Raw genomic sequence first — 20430 nt, 5'->3', positions numbered from 1 at the left:
TTTTTGTGTGTGTTTTATCTGAAGTAATTTAAAAACAAAATAATTCACAATTTGGACATTATTGTTAATAACGTGTAGTTGCGTGCATTTCATTGGACACAGCAATGGAGACTTTGTATACGGTGGTTATGCCCCCTGTGGGAGTGCATTGGTAATAACTTTATTGCAAAAATACAGGTTCGCTTTTACCCCCTTTGCCCACACTACTACCCCCCTTAGTCTAACACAAACAAACATCAGCTTCTTCTACCTCCTCGTGCACTCTCATCCTTAAATTTACATTCATTCTCTCGCTTTCTCTCTTTTCTCTCTTTTTTTTGTTTTGTTTTTGCATTCCATTGGTTGAAACTATAGCGTAAATAGATGCAGAACAACAAAGTTCACCAGCAGCATTATAAATATGAAATCTCCTCGTGGTGGTGGTGGTGGTGGGTGGGCGGTTGTTTGTTGTGTGGTGGTCCTCCGGGGAGGCTCGACTTGCATAGCGGACTCAAGCGCTACAATTGGGCTACATTCTCCTGCAACCTCAAAAAAAATAAAAAATAAATAAAGAGGAGAAATGAAAACATCTCTGGGAAATAATGCCAACCTTTGGTTTAGTTACAACTATTTCCACTTTCATGTACAGCATAAAGCATATAAATGTAGCTAGTAAAGGGGGAGCGTGACTGTACATCTGGTTGACATCTCTCAGCACATCACCGGCTGAAAATAGACCTCTTAATACAGCGTATAAAGCAACGTGTATGTCTCGGCCTAGTCAGTATAATAAAGTGTATCGCGGATTTTTTTGACCTGAGGACCATTTTAAAGTGGAACAAGCGTCCCTTTTCAGTCAAGCATCCCTTCCGAGAAAAAAAGTGCACTTCTTCTACTGCCACATCCACCTCGCAAAAGTGCACTAGAGTCAAAGCATCGTTCCGTTAAGCTCGTGCTACATTCTTGCTCTCGCCCGGTCTCCTCTGGGTTAAGGTTCACCCAGACGACGAGACTGGCGAGCTATACAGGGGAAAGAACAAGTCTACACACCCCTGTTCAAAGGCCAGCTTTGACACACATACCAACTTGTGTTAAATGATATGGAAAAAATTTCAATAAAACTCCAGTTTTTCTGACACATTTTTATGGGGAGCTTTGTTTTTTTGTGTGTATTTTTTATTATTTAATTTTCAGTTTTTCTGAAGATTCCCCCCCCCCCTTTTTTTTTTACAACTTTTTTTTTCTTTCATAAAAAAAAACTCTACAGAAAAAGAGTTTTTCTGAATATTTTTTTATGGCAGAAAAAAATATTTTAAAAAACAGAAAATTTCACACAAAAAAAGAAGCACCCCCCCAAAATATTTTTTTCAAGTGAATGCAATACACTTCCGTAAAATGTTGCTGCTGATTAACCCCAAATAAAGTTCAGCTGCTCTTAAAAAAAAAAAAAAAAAAAAAAAAGCCTACTAGAACAGTAAAACTTTATTTAGGGTTATTCAGAGGAGTTAAATATATTTTTTCCTTCAGTTGAGTTGTGCAGGTTATACATTAATGTTATTACATTAATTCTATCACAAAAATGACATTTGAACAAGGGTGTGTAGACTTTTTATATCCACTGAGAACCCTAGACTGTATGTAGGCAACCTTAATCCACAGCCTAACACTAACAAATTAGACTGACGTAATCGTACGTAACCCTAATTCAAATATTTGGAAGAAAATAGTCTAAATAAAAAAATAAAATAAAAATAAAAATGGTGCCAGGATTAAAAGATTTTTTTTAAAGAGGCGGCGCTTTTCTTGCTTAATCTCCCGGTAGAAACGGGAGAGCTGTCATTCAGGTAGGTGATCTGAGGGGGAAGTTGGAAAGTGGAGGCGGGGGCGGGGGGGCAAAAAAACGTCCTGCTTCGACACTTGTGAAGTGCACCCCCACTTCCATGTTGAATATTCATTAACATTCCATAAGGTCTTATTTGTTGACATACAGAGTTCATACATTTTCTGTACACGGCCTCGGGCAAAAAACAAAAAGAGAAAATATGGCTGTCTATCAGAGGAATAGTTCCGCTGCTACGTGTGTGCGTCCTACAGGAAATGCCCGTGGAGAAAGAGGAAGAGGCGTGGCTACTCGGAGCGTCCCCGCGCCTGCCCCGCGTGTCGTAAGGGGAGCAACAACAGGAGAAGTTTGAGGTTTTCGGGGTCAAGAGTGACTGCATAGACAGAATATTGGGGTGAAGGGGGGGCAAAGCAGGGGGGGGGGGGGTCTACGTTGCGCTGCAGGTGTGTGCGTGCGTTTGCGTGTGAGCGCCGATCCACGCCCGTCGAGGCGAGCTGGTCCGGGACGCTGTTAGAGATCAGTGAGGCCGAGCGGGACCCTGGTCCGAGGACAGTTTGACCCCCGTCAGACACAGCCAGAAACTCCCAGCACTGCCCGACAACTCCTGAAAAGACAAAGGGGAGCGCCACGGTGAAATATGCCCAAATATGGGCGCTATGACATTGTTTAATGTTAGGGCCGAAAGTTAAAAAAAAATTATATTGTTAATTTTTAAAAATCATAATCTTAGGAGAAATACAATACATTCAATTGTATGACGCAGATAATGATTCACCGATTTGGCAAACTGCTGTAGTATAACGTCAACTACTGTCAAGGAAGACTTAATCGATGTCAGATTTTTTTTTCCTTAAGTATCGGTAGTGGGTATTGGCAACCTCCATGGTTACCCGATACCTTCAAATAAGGCCGGTATCGACCCAATACTGTTATAATATTCACCCATCCCTATTTTTTTTTCCCATTCAGTATGATATTTAAGATAAATAATCTTACAAATTTAAAATTATGTATATTTGAAATTTTAAATCAAAGAAAGAGTAAAGTTCTATACTTCTGAGAAAAAGGTATTTTATTTCTCTTATATTTTTCTCTCCTAAACATTTGAGAAAGAAATTGAGGGGGGTAATTATTTTATTTGGGGATTTAAAAAAAGTCATAATGTTGTACTTTGACATTAGAATAAAATAATAAAATTTTGAGGAAAAAAATGATATATTTGCACAAAAACATTTTATAATTTCAGGAGGTTTGTGTATTTATGAAAAAATGTCAATCTTAAATAGTAATATTTGAAACAATACAAAATCTTACAAGGGAAAAAGTTACCTTGGTAATAGGTGAGAAGTTAGTAATAAATATTAGTAGTCAGAAATATTTTGAGAGTGAAATTAGATCATCTTGATAAATAAAGGTTTTAAAAACATAGTATAGTTAAAAAACATGGCAGATTTTTTTGTTTTTTAAAAAAGTCATAAAAGAAAAGAATACATTTATATATTTTCAGAAATTTAGGAATTTTGCCAGAATAAATGTGTATCTCTTTGAGGAAAAAGCTGCATAATTTCTATTTATTAATATTATTATTTATTTAGTTTTTTTTGTCTGATTCTTTTGAGAATTAACTAGTGAATATTTTTAAGGACAATTTTTATATTTTTATATTTTTAATATTTTTATATATAAGATGTATCCGTATTTTTGACATTTGTTTTATTTTGAAAAAGGTAACATTTTCTACAGAATAAAGTATCTTTAAGTCATAATCCTACTCACTTGATCCTTTATATCGCAAATTATGAAGAATATACATTTTTCGGTAATAGAGAGAGGAACAAAGCAGTGTGATGTTTACCTGTGAGGCAGAGGAGGGAGGTGGTGATGACAAGGTGTTGGTGATGAAGAGGATGGAGGAGGTGATGGCGGTGGAAAAGCGACAGGGACTCAGGACAGAGGAAGCAAGCAATGGGAGGAGGAGGCACTGACATCAGCCTGCTTGGCCTTGGAGACGAGACAGAGAGAAGAAGAAGACACGACACGACGAAAAGAGAAGAAGAGGGAAGCAGAGTGTCGTCATGCCGAGCCACAAGGGGGCGACGGAGCGCGGTACTCACAAAGCTGCGGGTGGCGGTCAGGCGGGCGTGGCGCGGGGTCACCACCACCGTGCCGCTCAGGCTGCGTCCCATTCTTCTCGGGTTGTCCCCTTTGTCGCCTGCCCCCGCCCCCAAACGCAGACCCTGCAACATCATTGGCTGCAGGGAGAATTGACCAGGGCATGTCAGTCACGTAGATCGAAAAGGCGGCTAAGATGGCAAAATGGGGGCGAGGGTATTGGGGAGGGGTCACCTTGTTGAGGTAGGTGGGGGTGCTGGCGCCGTCTGGCCCAAACACGCGCCTCTCCATGTCTGCGTTGGGGGTTCTGGAGCGAGCCTGCCCTCCCACCCTGGAGATGAGCCTCTCTGACGGGCTGAAACCTGCACAGGAACGACGACCATATTAGGAGTGTTAGTCATAGGGGGCCACCATGTCGACTATTACCACTATTGCGCAAGGTAAAAACATGTCACCTGTCCTCCCAGCCTGCAGACTGGCCTGGTAAAGGGTGTCAAGCTCTGTTAGCTCTGTTAGCGTAGTTAGCGCAGTTAGCTCCGGCTCCTCACGCTCATCTCCGTGTTGCCCCGAGGCATGCTGGGAGCCGTAGTTCCCCCGAGCGGGGTGCCGACCAGGCCTGGGCGCTTGCGACGGGATGGTAGCGTAGCGGTCCGGTGGGGTGTCGTAGGGCGTCACCATGGCGTCGGGGCGATCTAGACTCCAGGAGGACCAATGGCGGGTGGCTCCGTCAGAGGGCGGCCAAGGCTGAGGGGCTGAGGCGGAACTGGGCTGGGGGGGCTGCCAGAGAGGCGTGATCGGTTTGGTGACGGGAGGCGGCGGCGGCGGCGGAGGAGGAGGAGGAGGAGGAGGAGGGGGGAGCGTGACGGGCGCCTCCCAAAAGCGCAGCGGGAGCGACGGCAAGGAAATGGCCAAGTGCCTCCCCAAGGGTCTGACGCTCACCCCCCCGGCCTGGAGCAACTCGCACAGCCTCACCCCTCCGCCCATGTCACTGGAGGGGGCGCACGGGTGGGCGATGCTGAGGGTGAGCGCCGGACGGGGAAGAGCCAGCGGCTGGCGATATGGTGGAGGCGGAGGGGGCGGGTTCTGCCTGGGAGCTGCGTCCTGATTGGCCACCTGGTCCTCTTCCTCCTCCTGATTGGGCGTCAGCAGTACTTGGACCGGGCCAGGCTGTTCACTGGAGTGAAGGGGATACGCACCAAAAAAAAAAAAAGTTGTTTTGACGTCAAGTGCTTTGTGGGAAGGTCATAACAAGCAGACAGTCGGGTAAACAAACTCACACACACACGAAAGGCCTGGTGAAGTATGACAGGGTTTCTCAAACTTTTAAGTCCAGGATTCATTTTTCCAAGCTCCCACCTAGTAATCCAAACGCAAATTAAACATAACTACCGTGCATGTTACACCGGATGGTTTTAATAAGAAAATAGCACTCTTTAGTGTTGTACTTCATAAACGCATCCAATGATAACATAATTTAATAGACTGTAAGAATTTAACGGTTTGTGCTTATTTGATCCATTGTGTAGCTCCTTCTGGTGTGTGCGTCTTTGCCACCAGGGGGCAGTATAATACAGACATGAAGATATACAGTACATGGCCATGGTCATTGTATTATTTATTGCAGCGGATAAAGAATAGATATGCCTGTGAGGACTTTTTTATTTTCTCTTTCCCTTTTATCAGTTTTTTTTTGTTTAGTTTGACAGTAAACTTCAACTGGGAGTGAAAATAAACAACTTGAAGATTTTGAAAGAATTGTTCACTATCTGCCAAACTGCTGAATGTTGTGAAGTGAGTTGAGATAAGTTCACACTATATAAAAACTATAAAAAAATAAATAACTCAAGCATTGGCTTGTATGTGGAAGAGCTCATAAGCTTTTTGAAAAGTTGACTCTTAATATAAAATAGGAGAAAACATTAAAAATGTTATGCAAATTCTTTTTTCAAGAAAAACATTTTTAATATGTATGGCAGGGGTTCACATGCTATTTGGGTCTGAGGACCCCTATAGCGGTGACAATTTTTCAATGACCCTGTCATGTTCCTAACATCAGTTAAGCATGAAGTACCATTTACCATAATGTAAAAAAATTTTTTTAAAAAACTGTTTTGTTTCCTGAGAACGATAAAAATTTGGCAACGATGCTATCAGGCTAACACTAACTTAGCCTATTTTCAAGAGAATTTTAACATAACTTTTTTTTTTTTATGTTTGAAAGATGAAAATAAACTAAAAAAAATAATAATACAATTCTGAGGGAAAAAAGGGTATTTGGGAAGGATGAAAAGATAACATTTTCTGAAAGTCGGAATATTATGCTATTGTCGCCAATGTTTACTCTAACACGGGACAAAAGTCATATTTTAACAATTCATTTACAAACCTACAACTTTATTCTCGTAACGTTACGGTCTAAATTTATTGCAAATCATTTTCCGGACCCCAAGCTTGCCAGCTGACTGACCCCCCCAGGGATCTAGGAACCCCAGTTTGAGAACCTTTGCTGTATGGGATTTCACAGCCAGGCACGAGCATAACACACACACACACACACACACACACACACACACACACATTCACACTCCTTGATGCCAGCATATCATGCGCTTTAATCAGACTTTCCAAACAGCCATCTTAGAGCAGCGCCCCGGAATCGTACGTCAACGCGGCGGAAAGTAATTCTCTCTCAGCAGGCCGCCGTATCACTTTATTGATTTACATGCAAGCAAATGATGTATGTGCGACATTAGTGGATCCTATTTGCGCGTCTTATCTGTGTGTGTGTTTGTGTGTGTATGTGAACAGCTCGTGCATCATTTTTTTGCTTTTTTACATGGGTGTGTGTGTGTGCGCACGTGCCAGCTCCCCTCCTCCCCGCGTCAACTCTTTTCAGCCTTAGTAATTACCCATCAGGCTTTGCAGCAGCGGCTATAAATCAGACGCTTGTGTTGATCAATAGAAAAGAGGTGGGATGTAAAATTTAATTTTTATTTTTTTTTTTAAGGCAGAGAAGCACTAAGTGTTTCCCCCCCTCTTCCTCTCCGCGAACAGTTTGGCTTGAACAGTAAATGAGTCGTTTTTAAATTGTGAGGAAACAATTTCGCAAAACACTTAAGCCGACACTTTTGAGCCAGGTGAGCTCTTCCTGACAATCAGCAAAGGATTGAAATGTATAGATTACAAAAATACAAAACTACTTAAATAAAGGTACCCTAATTTAAATGATTTTTTTTTTCAAATTAATTTTCATATATATATTACATTTTTGAAATTCTTACATTAAAATTAGTGTTATTTTTTTATTTATTTTTTTATTTTGGGGGGGGTTAACATTTTTGCTGTTTTTTTAATATTTTCAAAATGTGTTTAATATTACAATATTTATTTATTTTTACTTTACTACTTTACTACAAAAACAGTTACATGAAATAAATATATTTTAGGTAAAAATATCCATTTTTTAATGAGTGTGTAGGTTACATGTCACTGTCTGTTAAATGCAGTGGATATAAAAAGTCTGCACACCCTTGTTCAAATGACAGGATTTTATGGTATTAAAAAAAAAAGCCCTTTTCTACTATTAATGTGACCTATAACCTCTACAACTCAATTGATTTTTTTCTAATCCTTTTGAGAGAAGCAAAAATAATGAAATAAAATAATGCGGTTACAAAAGTGTGCACACCCTCCTATAACTGAGCTGTGGGAATCAGCACACACCTGCCACTATTTAAAGTACCTTTGATCACATAAACCTCGGATGTTCTAGTAGGCTTTTCCTGACTTTTTTTTTCCTTTTTTCTTTTTTTTCTAGCAGAATCCTGAAGGTGCTGTGCACTGACTGTCATTTTGAACCGTTCATAATTCCTCACACCTTTTGGTATTTAGCAGGGTTGCCTCAAAATATAAATTAATAATAAAACAATAAAGCCCTGTGAAATAATGGCCCAAGAGGTCCATGTAAATTTCACTGACATTAATTTTTTATGGTCCAAACTTTTTATATCCACTGTACTGAGAATCTCAAAAAAAAAAAAGAAGCAAAACACAAGAATCATAATTATCATAATAAAAAATGAGTTATGTATTTTATTTTTTAAATTGAAAACATTTCTACACCTTCAAAAATTAACCACATTATAACCTCAGAGTTTAAATTTTAATTTAGTTCTGTAAACATTTGTTGCCATTTTGTAGGTAATTTTTTTAATGGAAAAAAAAGTTTAGTTTTTTTTTTTTCATTTTAAAAAGTTTTCAAATGTGCGGGTTCATGTCACTGTCTTAACAAATATCAAGTATGTACAAGTCTTTTTTTTTTTAAGTGAAAACTGAGTCATTAAATTATATTCTAAAGCCTTTTCTAGGCGCTAAAGGTTAAAAGAGCTGCAGTTCCAGCGATCCCACGTCTGAATTTGATGCCTTCAGGGTCTGTGCAGACTGACACGCCGTAGCCCTCAAGCACAGCGACCAAAACACACAAGACGACACAAAACAGGTGCAACCGCCACGGCACGACAGGACAGAGCGCTACAAAAAGGAAAAAAAAAGCTTCTTTCCGAGCCCAGCCAAGCAAGGCACACACAGCAGGATGTGCGCGACAACAAAGGACACACACATACACAGACGAGGAGTCCAGCAGGGTTGTGGTGGGAGGCAGGTGGGTCTTTGCGGGTCACAGTGGCGGCGTGTGTACCTGCGAGGCCCCTGTGGGCGGGGGGCACTTCCTGACTCCCGTGGATGCGCTTCCTGTTCCTGCCCGCCTCTGAGCGGGCCGCCAGCGCTCCTCATGCACGCGGCTACGGCCGAGCCGCTCGGAGCGCTGGCCTCATGCAGGGGCCTGAGCACAGCTGAACCCGCGACAGAGTCGGGGGGGAGGAGGAGGAGGAGGTGGAGGAAAGAGGAAAGAGTGATGAGGAAAAAAGAGGAGAAGATGATGACCAAAGAGGAGAGAGAAGCAGATAGAGTGGTTATGTTATATGAAGAAGGGGGGTCGGCATGCATATTTTGCAACTGGAATCTCAACGCTAAACTGACTGTACAGGTGTACCTAATCAAGCGGCCGGCGAGCGGTTACGCATCGTTCACTGCCATTGACGGCTATAGACGTCAAAAATTCATTTGAACTATTTCTATTAGTTTAACACTTTTTCCTACTTTTGTTAACAAGAGTATGAAAACCTAGAATCAGATATCAAATTTGCGATTAATCGTGAGTTAACTAGTGAAGTCATGCGATTAATTACGATTAAAAATGGTAATCGCCTGACGCCCCTTATTTAAAAAAAAAAGATTATTAAAAATTTGAAAAAAAAAATTACAATTATTTTTATTTTATTTAAAAAAAATTGATTATTAACTCTTTGACTGCCAGACGTTTTCAGAAAAGGGATGCCGTGGGTGCCAGCCGATTTTAAGCATTTTGACTGATCTTTCAAGGTCCATAGAAAATTATGTGTTTGGACTATGGAAACACACATACTACCAAATGAAAGATGGACTCTCATCTTTCATCAGAAAAAAAAAGTTTGTTTCTACCTTATTCTGTTTTTCAGTAATCAACAATAGAAAATGGTTAGTTTCACCTCTGTTTTGAAACAAACGTCTTTTAACGTCTTTGGCACTCCTCCATAGGATTTTACTAAAGGTTATTTAACGTTTTTGGCAGTCAAAGAGTTAAAAATTTGGGGTGTCAGGTAATTAATTTTTTTTAATTGTAATTAATCGCATGACTTCACTAGTTAACTCACGATTAATCACAAATTTTATATCTCTTCTAAATGTACAAAAAAAAAGTTCTAGGTTGTCATACTTTTGTTAACAAGTGGGAAAAAAATGTTAAACTAATAGAAATAGTTCAAATGAATTTATGACGTCTATAGCCGTCAATGGCAGTGAATGAGTTAATAAGTCAAAACGTCAACGTCAAGAGACTGTTCTTGCATTTTCCCCCGGACTATCTCGAGGGTCCTTGAACGCATCGATACGGATGTCGCAAACATTCATATGCAAGCGCGGCGTTAGTGAAGCCATCTGTCCCCTCGCTTGTTGTCCTCACACTTCATCAAGGTTGCTTGTACTCGCAGCGGTTTGTATGTGTGGACAGACAGGACACAAATCTAATAATCCCGCATACAGATTTACTTAGTGCTGAGCCGGGGGGAGGGGGGGGGGACCTTCACACCTGCAGTTCAGAGAAGGCACATACAAAACACGCACAACAAACACCAATACGTGTCTTTCTGTCTAAGTGATGTCCCTACGAGGACCATATTTTGCAACGTTTTTGCTGTAGGTCAGGGGTCAGTAACCCTTTCTGTCAAAAGAGCCTTTTTAGGCCACATAAATCACCAAAAATGTGTGCGAATCTGCAACACTTTGTGATGAAGGAAACGGTGTGTGCTTGAGTTAGTCTAATGTAATATCGGCCCAAGAGCTGCACCACAACACAAAATGAAAACGATGACAACAGCATCCAACGTGACGTTTTTTTTTTGGACCTTTTTGTGTTTGTGTCATTTTTCATGTTTTTCATACATTTTTAGACTTTTCTGTGTTTTGGTCACATTTCTGACATAGTTATGGACATAAGGTAATTTCCTATTTTGGACATTTTAATGGCTACTTTTTGTAATTTTTTTATGTCTTTTTTGCGATCAATTTTCTGACTCTTGGCAATTTTGTGGACATTTTATGGTAATTTGAGGGATTTTATCTTTTGTTTTCGGACATTTTTATGGTTACTTTTTGAGCACCTTTCCCGTCTTTTCTCAAATCAAATTTCTGACTTTTTTGGGGGCAATTTTGTGGGCATTTTATGGTAATTTTCGGGATTTCTTCTTTTGTTTTGAGATATTTTATGAACATTTTCTTTTCTGCCTTTTTAATTCAATTCTCCAACATTTTGGGCAATTTCATGGACATGTTAAAGTAATTTTCTGCTTTTCCTCTTTTTGGACATTTTATGGTCGCTGTTTCGACATCTTTAGCTAATTTTTTAAAACCTTTTCATCTACCTTTCATCTATCTTTTTACAATGTAAAAAATTGGACTGAGAATTTTTGAATATATATATATATATATATGTATATATATATATATATATATATATATATAATTTTTTTACTATCTAAATCATAAATGTTTTGTCTCTGTGAGGATCACATAATGTCTCTACAGCAAGACCACCGTCATACACAAACATGTCTTTATGTCCCTGAGAGGACTACATTTTGTAAATGCTAAATTCTTTGCCACTTTCCTTATAGCGGGAACAGTGCAAAACCCGAAGGTGTCGTCAGAGGGTTGTAGAGTACGATCACTTCTCATTTCCATTCACACACACACACACAAACCACCACCAAATTCATGAAGTGTATCAAATGTGCATACCAGGATGGAGAACATATATTTCCTCGCCACTTTGAATCTAGTCACGCCAAGTTTTTCCCCGATTATTTTGCTAATTAATTCATGCCGCCTCGCATCCTTTTTAATGAAGTCCTGCAAATGCAATGCGAGAGTGCTGCCTACCATTTATTATTCAGGCATTCAGCATTTTAGAGGGAGTACTCAAGGAATGATTGCGTCTAACATGTTTCATGTGTCTTTCGCACTAATAATGCGATTATTGCAATTTTTTAAATTGCAAATTCGACAGTGTTCAGTGTGTTTAAAGCTTTTAAAGGAAACATTTTAAAACAGTTACCGGGTGTCTTAATGACATGTTTATGGTACACTTTTGTCAAAATACCCCTCGTATCATAAATTATAGACATATTTTTACAGTATATTTTTTTGCCATGAGGCGGACCTGCCTCCTGCAGTGAGCCAGCCGCCATTTTGCCCCACATACTGCTGGGCCAATGGCGAGCCCAGCTTTGATTAGATTGACAGCCAATAGGCTGCATTTCGCTGGCTCGTCCCTACTGGCATTTGGCCATCTCCTCTTCCGCTTTGCTAGCGCGACAATGTTCGCTGCAGCCTGCTACTTGCTACTACTAGCAGAGACAGAGCCACGAGTATGGAATACAAACAAGCCACCAAGAATATGAAAACATTTTTCTGGCGCACGGAAACCTTGCCAAACACAAACATCTCTTCCCTGTCAACAACTTCAAGGAGTTACTGCAGTTTATAAGAAGCTAACGCTATTAGCTCACTTAGCAGCAATTAGCCATAACATTGCATTATTACTGGTGGATGCTAATTAGTAGGGGTGGGAATCTTTGAATGTCTCACCATTCGATTCCGATTTTTGGGGTCTGCGGTTCGATTCAGAATCGATTTTCGATTAAGAATGATTTTTTTATTCAAAATGATATGATTGACAATGATTTTTGCTTCAATCTATAGATGTGCAAGGAATTGTAATCTATTTCAGTCTGGCTCGCTAATGCTAATTAGCGCGCTACTCGCGGCACTTTTATCACTCAAAAGAACAGCACCACACTGCAAAAAAACTACTTTTATTGGAATAACTTGATCGTGACTTTTTCCTTCTACTCTCTAACGTGGCTACAACTTAACAGTGTATTAGACCACGTGGAACCACACTGCCCCTAAGTGGCCAAATTGGGTACAACATGAACAGTGCTCCAAATAAAGGCACACACAGACAAAGGCAAGACGGTGTAAAATATTTAAAATAAAATCGATTTGGGGACATTTAAAATTGATTCTGAATCATACTAAATGAGAATCGCGATTCTTATGAGAATCGATTTTTTTGGGGGGCACACCCCTACTAATTAGTGTCGAGGTGTAGCAGTCAACATCGCCAAACACAACGTCAACACCTTAGCCAACATTGCAATATCATTGTTATCAAAAACTAATGCTAATGCTAATCTGGGCTGACACTGCAGCTCTGCTTACCTCTTGACTTTAGAGGACTGTGCTCTGGTAATTCACCCATCCCAGCTGTCAGGTGAAGAAATTTGGTATGGGCGTGGTCATACTGTATTAATTTGCCTCACTGTTTAGTGGACAGGAGCTCCCGAGCCGCAACTATTTGTTTATCATTATTAAAAGGTATATTTTTCATAATATATCCCCTGTGAAACATTTGAACAATGGATTTAAGGATTATGTCATTTAAAAAAAAAAAGGGATTTAAGGCCTTTAGTTTTTCCAAAAACTTTTTTAAGGCTCCGTAGATATTCTTCCAATTTGCCTCCAAAATCCGCACGTCGCGCTCACGCCACCAAAAATGTGACATGGAGGTTAGCAGATGTGTGTGTGTGTGTGTGTGTGTGTCACGGTAACAAAAAGATGAGCGGTGGAGGGGGTTACCAAATGTAGAGACAGACGAGCAGATGGGAATGAGGACAAGAGAGGAGGTCAGACAGAGACATTTACATATGCGAGTGACCTCGCAGCCAAACGACACGCTTTGGTAGTGTGTGACATCACACAAGCCAAAACTCATCATCGATTCGAGTGACGTTGTTCGTACCCTGGTGCTGGAGCTGATCCAGGTCCATGAATTTGCTGGGTTTCGGGTTGAAGCCCATGGCCGCCTCCTGCTCCGCCTCCTTGCGCTTCTGCTGCTCCTGCTGGCGGGCTCTCCTGGCCACCTCCTCCTGGAGCTCGTCCAGCTCGCTGCGCCCTGAGACCCACAAATCAGTGCCAGGACATTTGATGGGAATCTTTGGGAGAATTGTCGGTTATGGTAGCAGAGGTGATTTTATGTCTTTGGACTTGCTTGGATAAAACTTGTGAATGACTCAACTTCACTTAGACTTGGTAATCAATCATGAGATTCCACTTAGACATGAGCTATAAGGCTTGATAAGTTTTGCCTCTTTGCGATTGAAATGTTCATATGTTTTTATACAGTTGTGCCTTTCTGTCAGTCTTCTGACATTTTGGGCATTTTTTTTGACATATGGTCATTTTTACGCCTGACATTTTATGGCTATTTTTTGACATTTTTTTCTGACATTTTTGGCAATTTTGTGGACATTTTATGGTAATTTTGGGGATTTATTCTTTTGTTTTAGGGTTACTTTGTGAACGTTTTCTTTTCTGCCTTTTTTTTTAAATTATTAATTTCTCTGACATTTTGGCAATTTCATGGATATTTCATGGTGATTTTTGGGATTTATTCTTTTGTTTTTTGGACATTTTAGGGTTACTCTGTGAACGTTTTCTTTTCTGCTTTTTTTAAAAAAAAAATATTTATTTCTCTGACATTTTGGCAATTTCATGGATATTTCATGGTGATTTTAGGGATTTATTCTTTTGTTTTAGGGTTACTTTGCGAACGTTTTCTTTTCTGCCTTTTTTTTTTAATTACTAATTTCTCTGACATTTTGGCAATTTCATGGATATTTCATGGTGATTTTTGGGATTTATTCTTTTGTTTTTGGACATTTTAGGGTTACTCTGTGAACGTTTTCTTTTCTGCTTTTTTTTTTTTTTTTTTTTTTAATTATTTCTCTGACATTTTGGCAATTTCATGGATATTTCATGGTGATTTTTGGGATTTATTCTTTTGTTTTTGGACATTTTAGGGTTACTCTGTGAACGTTTTCTTTTCTGCTTTTTTTTTTTAAAAAAAAAGAAATTAATTTCTCTGACATTTTGGCAATTTCATGGATATTTCATGGTGATTTTAGGGATTTATTCTTTTGTTAAAGTCAATTTTCTGACGTTTTTGGTGATTCCCAAGACATTTATGGTCATTTTCTACCTTTCTTCGTTTGTTTTTGGGCATTTTATGGTTACTTTTTGAAAATTTTCTGACGTTTTTATTATTATTAATTTCTCTTGACATTTTGGCAATTTCATGGACATTTTATGGCAATTTTACGTTTTTCCTCTTCCTTTTTGGACCTTTTTAAGTAATTTAAAAAACTTTTTTTTCTACCTTTCGTCTCTTTTTCTGACAACTGAAAAAAATATATATATTTTTTTAATTATAAATTTTTAAAATATAAATCATAAATTAATTTCAAGAATATTTATCTAAACTAAAAACAAATCCATAAAAAATATAAATTTCTTCAAAAAAATTTTGGGGTGGGGAGCCACAGGAGAGGGACTAAAGAGGTACATGTGACCCCAGAGCCGCAGGTCGCAGACACCTGTTCTAGGCCAAATCTTTGGGCTGGACGTAAGCAGTCCTGACTAGGTTTGAAAAGTTCCACTTTAAATGAATTGAACCAAATATGAGACTAGTACGAGCATTACCAGAGTTGGTGGCGCTACACCAGCCAGGCAAAGGCAGCTCTTGCAAGATGGCACCGCTACTCTTTGACTTGGGCACTGAGCGCCATGAGGGTCCGGACATCAGCGCCCGTTTCTGTTGCCCCACCTCCCTGAGGGATAAAAAAAAAAAAAAAAAAAAAAGTGTCAATTGAGTTGTTTAGCCGGCGATATGACGAGACGTGTTTTCCTACCTATCAGGGCTGCTGCTGTTCCTCTCGCTGCTTTCATAGCCGCTCTCCATCCTCTGTATCAGGCGAGGCTGGTGCTCCACCCCCCTCAGAGGTGGAGGGGCAGGGGGGCCCATCGTCCGTCCCAGAGATCTGGGCTGCCCAACCGGCCCGAATCTCGCCTCCGGCTCCGCAACCTCCGGAGGTTGCGAGCTCCGCGGTGTGGGCGTGGTGGGCCGCACGCAGGGTGATGGCGGCTGGGGTGGCGGCGGGTGAGAGGGTCCCGGCAGAGTGTGGTAACCCTGAGAGCTGATCCGCTGGTTGTGGCCTGAGAAGATGCTGTCGATGTTCAGGGCTTCTCTGCGGGGCCTCCAGGTGGGTCGGTAGCAGCCGCCAGAGGAACTGAACCACATATAGACCAATTAGCGGCCATGATTAGGATAGCGAGTACTTTGATCCAAGTACCTGGACTTGCTCTCGCTGCTGGTGCTCTCATCCTCCCAGTGAGGCCCCCCGACCCCGCTCTCGCAGCCTCCCACCCCCGAAGAGGAGGAGGAGGACAGGGGCCGAGAGGAGGACGAGGAGGAGGTGAGCGGCCGGCGGGACAAGAGCAGGAAGACGGCCGTCTCCTTGTACTCCTGCAGGGGGGGAGAGGGAGGCCGGGGAGGGCCCTCCACTGCTGACTCTGGGGGGGAGGAGGAGTTATCTCATAAGGGGGAGGAGCTTAAATCTAGTTGTGTGATTGTTCATAGATGGTAATTATATAAGCTGGTAAAAATATAAGTACATTTTCTAGTGATACATTCTTGGAAAGATTGGTAACATTGAGGCCTTTGAGGGGTTCAAGCCAGGGTTAAGGTTTGAAACAAGTCATAGTTTCCAGATGGGTTCAAATGATGGTTTCAAGACTCGTCGTGTTATTAGGGATGGAAGCTTTCTTTAGGGTTTCAAACAAGCAATTACTTTTCAAAACAGGCTTTCAAGTCTCAGTCGGGGGTTTAAAGCCAGTGTTAGGGTTACAGTTAAACCAGGGTGTAGGTTCGAATGTATGGTTTTCAAGCCAGGGTTTTAGGGTGTCATAGTCGTGTATGAAGATGAGGTTTTTCAAGTTGAGGTTTTAAATAGGGATGCGCGAGTACCGATACCAGTTATCGTATCGGTGTCGATACCAGCCTTATCGGTGCTCATGACGGTGGCCGATACCTCTTGTGGCCGTTTTACAATCACAAACTAGAAATTAGAGGAATAGAAAATTGCCATTAATTTCAGATGCTTTTTAAAATAATTTTTTTTAAGAAAAAACACTATATTGGAATATATATGTTTATCTTTAAAATTATCTGTCATTTGGAATTTTATGTACTGGTGGTATCAGTATCAGTGACTACTCAAGTCGAGCATCGGTATCGGTCTGGAAAAAAAAATTGGTATCGAACATCTCTCGTTTTAAACCATGGTTAGGGTTTCAAATCGCCAGAGTTATGGTTTCAAATCAGGATGTTTTGTTTGAAATTAAGGCTTCAAACTAGAGGTTGGGTTTCAAACAAGGATTTAGATTTTAATTAAGGGTTAATATTTGAAAACATTATTTCAAGACTTGGTTTAAAAAAAAGGTTAGGATTCGAAATTAGGGTTTCAAACAAGGTTTAGGGCTTGAAATAAGCGTTTCAAGTTTGGGTTAGGGTTTCGAATTGAGGATGTGTTTTTGTTTTTTTATCTTGGGTTGGAGTTTGAATTTAACAAGGATGAAAGTTTGAAATGAGGGTTTCAAGCCAAGAGTTAGAGTTTTAAATAAGGGCCTCGACTTGGTTTCAAACTAGGGTTATAGTTTCACTTTCTGTTTTCAAACCAGGGTCCCATGCTAGCCAGCGACGCGCCATTGTACGGCTAAAGCTCAGCCAGGAATGAAACCGTTACCTCCTGCGTCGGCAGCGTGCGACGGCGTTCCAAGATCGTAGTTGCAGACCACGGTGGTCTGGGAGTCGCTGGACAGGTGGCTGCCCGTGGACTGGTGCAGCGGCCGGCTGCGGTAGGCGCGGTGGCTGGAGCTGTCCGTGGACGAGTCCGTGCGGGTGTCGCTGGAAATGGACGGCTCCCGACCTAAAGAGAGACCTTTGGCGGTTAATCCCCGGCTCCCATATGTTTAGGAGAAATGATGTCGGGGGGGATTAAGAGGTTGAAGGTCGACCTCCGGATGATCGACGCACGTGTGTAATCCAAGGGTGGGCAAATGTTGGAGCTCAAGCGCTGCATTTTATTATTATTTTTTTAAACTGACAGACTATTCGAAGATGAGGTATGAGGTGATACAATATGACAAACTGTTCATTTTCCTAATAACCATCCATCCATTCAGCGAGCTGGAGCTTGTCCCAGTTGATTTAAGATGAGATATAATTTATATTTTGCATCAGAAAAATCTAGGACTGAACAATTTTCTGTAAATCATAAATAAGATTACAACCACCAATAGAAGCAAATCTGTGGTTTTATGACTTCCATCCATCCATTTTCAACACCGCGTATCCCCTTCATGGTCGCGGGTTGCTACAGCTAAACTGTGACATCATAGTGGTTTGGGATCACAGTTTGTGGTACAGTTGCACTTTAAATGAAACATTTTTTAGAGGGAGTGATTTCGCAATTTGAGTTTTTTTTTTTGCAGCGGTCCCTCCCCCCTGTACTTTGATCCGACGTGTTTCGGCGCGCGTACCCGAGTCTTCGCTGTCGTAGCCGGCCTTGCTGCTGCAGTGCTGGAGCTCCAGCGGCGGGTCGGTGCCGGCGCAGGGGCTGGCGCTCTCCTGCAGTATCACCGGCGTCCCACGGGGGTCGGCGTAGAGCAGCAGCAGGGGCTGATAATGGCCTTTGATACAGCGGGAAACCACGTCCTTCCACTTAGGGCCGATCTGGAGACACATAGGAACCCACCCCCCCCACCCCTCACCTTTAGTCACACGTATGTAAGGCAAGTAAATGAATCCACGTTAAGAGAGACCATGTTGAATTTATCGCCTGAAGCAGAAGGTCAGACACATCTGCAGTGTTGCTATCATGTGAGCAAGGACATATACAGTACGTTCACTTACGCTTATTGGCACATTCTTACGCACCACTCACATCTAAATGACCTTAACGCACAATCATATGTGGAGACCGACACACGTACGGGCACACGAGCACGGCTGTAGTCACCTCTTTGACGTGGGCATCGTCGAAGTACATCCATTTGCGTATCTTGGTCTGGAAGAAGAAGGTGGAGTAGTGCTTGCCGTAGTAGCACACCATGCCCACCAAGTAGAGCTCTGCCTGGCGAGCCCGCTCCTCTGTCACACGGTAGAACAACTACAGCGAGGGAGGGAGGGAGGGAGGTAGAGGGAGAGGGATGCGGGGAAAGAGAGGGAGAGAGGTGTGCAGCGTGAGACAGATGAGTTCACGTGAATGCCAGCAGCAGTTTTTCTTTCTTTTTTTTTTTGCTCTCTTTGCACCTCAATGCCGTATGCAGTAATCCTGCGCACCAACAATTTCCCATAGTTTGTAATATTTTGGTTGCTTAAAATAATAGATAAAGAAATCAATCGTAACAAGAATTGTGTTTTTAATAATAGCATCATATATATATACGTTTTTTTTTTTAAACTATTTATTATGTGCGGCACGTTACAGCTTCAGCCTATTAAGTATAATATTAAATGTGCATGTAATGTTTTAAATTCTTTTCATTATTTAAAATATATAGAAAATGATTTAAAACATATATACTTTTTTTCACATTTTATGAATTTATATTTATTTCTCCGACAGGAATAATAATCTATTTCTAATATTTACTTTTTATCTTCGGTAAATAAATGCACACATAAATAAATGTTATTTTTACTGTTATTGTTTCATGGTAAAAATGTGATCATAGTTTTAAAATTTTGTTTATCTGTAAACATAAAAATACAGAAGTTCATCATATGTATGTATTTTTGTGTAGTATATACAGTACAGTGCAATTATTATTTTAGAGAATTTGCTTTTATTGAATTGTATTAATTTATCCGACAGAATTAATATTTCTAATATTTTTTTGTCAAATTTTCTGATACTTTGTGGTTATCAACCGCAAACGCATAACAAAATAATCAATAAAAAAAATTAAAAAAAAGATATTTTGTATTATTATTTTTTTGTACGGTATGTATGACATACATGCATGTATGTATATTTCTTTCTTTTAATTATTTAAATTTATATAGAAAATGGCTGGCTGGATTGATGTTTTTAGTTGTAATAAGAACATGGTTGAACAATAAGTTATAAATATTTTTGGTGTAATTGTGCTTTATTATTTTCTAAATAGAAAATATAAATATGTAAACTCTCTAAAAAAACACACACCCAAAATACAGTAGACAAGGGTTAGGGTTAGGTGGAATTACTCCATTAGAAGTTGGACTCCACCACTCTGTTCTTCTGAAATCATTTTTGGACAATTATATGAAAAGGCTTCTTTGGATGGGTTTAGTGCGGAGAAACACAAACAGTACACCAGTGACCATCCGAAAAATTTCCCAGTCCAAAAATTCTGTCAAGTCTTTCCAGAAGAGTGGAAGCTGTCATAGCAACACCCCAGGTGCCCTTATCCATTTTCCCTCTAATATATCGTATTAATATTCCGAATAAGCCCGATTCTACGACTTTCCTTTGTCTGGAAAACCCGAAGCTATTCAGTGGAATCGCGTGTTAAGCGGCGCATTGTCTCATTTAAGAGGCACGACGCACGTAATTATCCAGATTGTCTCCTATTTATCTCAAATGGGCTAATCATCTCAGCGACGAAGAAAAGACGAAAGAAACGGCGACAGGAAGTGGAGGCGGTGCGGCGGGGCATATGGATCCACTTCTTGTGACAAAAAGGCACAAAAGGCATCACGCCTGTGACAACAAGCTTCATCTCGGGGATGAGGAATGACAGACAGCAGGCGGAGAAAAGCCGACATGATGGAAGGAGGAGTTGTCAGCGGTGAGGGTGTTGGAATGGGGGGGGGGGGGTAGAAGAAGTTGACACGCTATAATGCTGACTCATGCATTATTCATGGGAATCACTTCAGAATGAGTGTGCCTGAGATGTTA

The 20430-nt window shown here is 40.7% G+C and overlaps 1 protein-coding gene across 3 annotated transcripts in view; it reads right to left on the bottom strand.

Moving 5' to 3' along the window:
- Nucleotides 1–275: 275 nt before the first annotated feature.
- The window catches only part of usp54b (ubiquitin specific peptidase 54b), a 47802-nt gene continuing 27647 nt past the window's right edge, over nt 276–20430 (bottom strand). For 2 of the 3 annotated variants that reach the window (XM_077550216.1, XM_077550217.1), the window contains 12 exons: nt 18505–18654; nt 18026–18218; nt 17230–17412; nt 15778–15997; nt 15337–15714; nt 15128–15255; nt 13389–13541; nt 8628–8781; nt 4387–5105; nt 4166–4293; nt 3934–4071; nt 276–2423 (listed from right to left, as the gene is read on the bottom strand). In XM_077550216.1, coding sequence (XP_077406342.1) covers nt 2337–2423; nt 3934–4071; nt 4166–4293; nt 4387–5105; nt 8628–8781; nt 13389–13541; nt 15128–15255; nt 15337–15714; nt 15778–15997; nt 17230–17412; nt 18026–18218; nt 18505–18654 — 2631 coding nt within the window. In that variant the 3' untranslated portion in view covers nt 276–2336. Of the gene's footprint in view, nt 2424–3674; nt 3821–3933; nt 4072–4165; nt 4294–4386; nt 5106–8627; nt 8782–13388; nt 13542–15127; nt 15256–15336; nt 15715–15777; nt 15998–17229; nt 17413–18025; nt 18219–18504; nt 18655–20430 lie in introns of all 3 variants that reach the window. The other variant, XR_013289146.1, reaches the window with a different exon arrangement.

This window comes from Vanacampus margaritifer, chromosome 18 (genome assembly GCF_051991255.1).
Source record: "Vanacampus margaritifer isolate UIUO_Vmar chromosome 18, RoL_Vmar_1.0, whole genome shotgun sequence".
Lineage (NCBI taxonomy): Eukaryota > Metazoa > Chordata > Actinopteri > Syngnathiformes > Syngnathidae > Vanacampus > Vanacampus margaritifer.
Note: the sequence above shows the minus strand (reverse complement) of the source record. Positions and strands in the feature narration are given on the sequence as shown.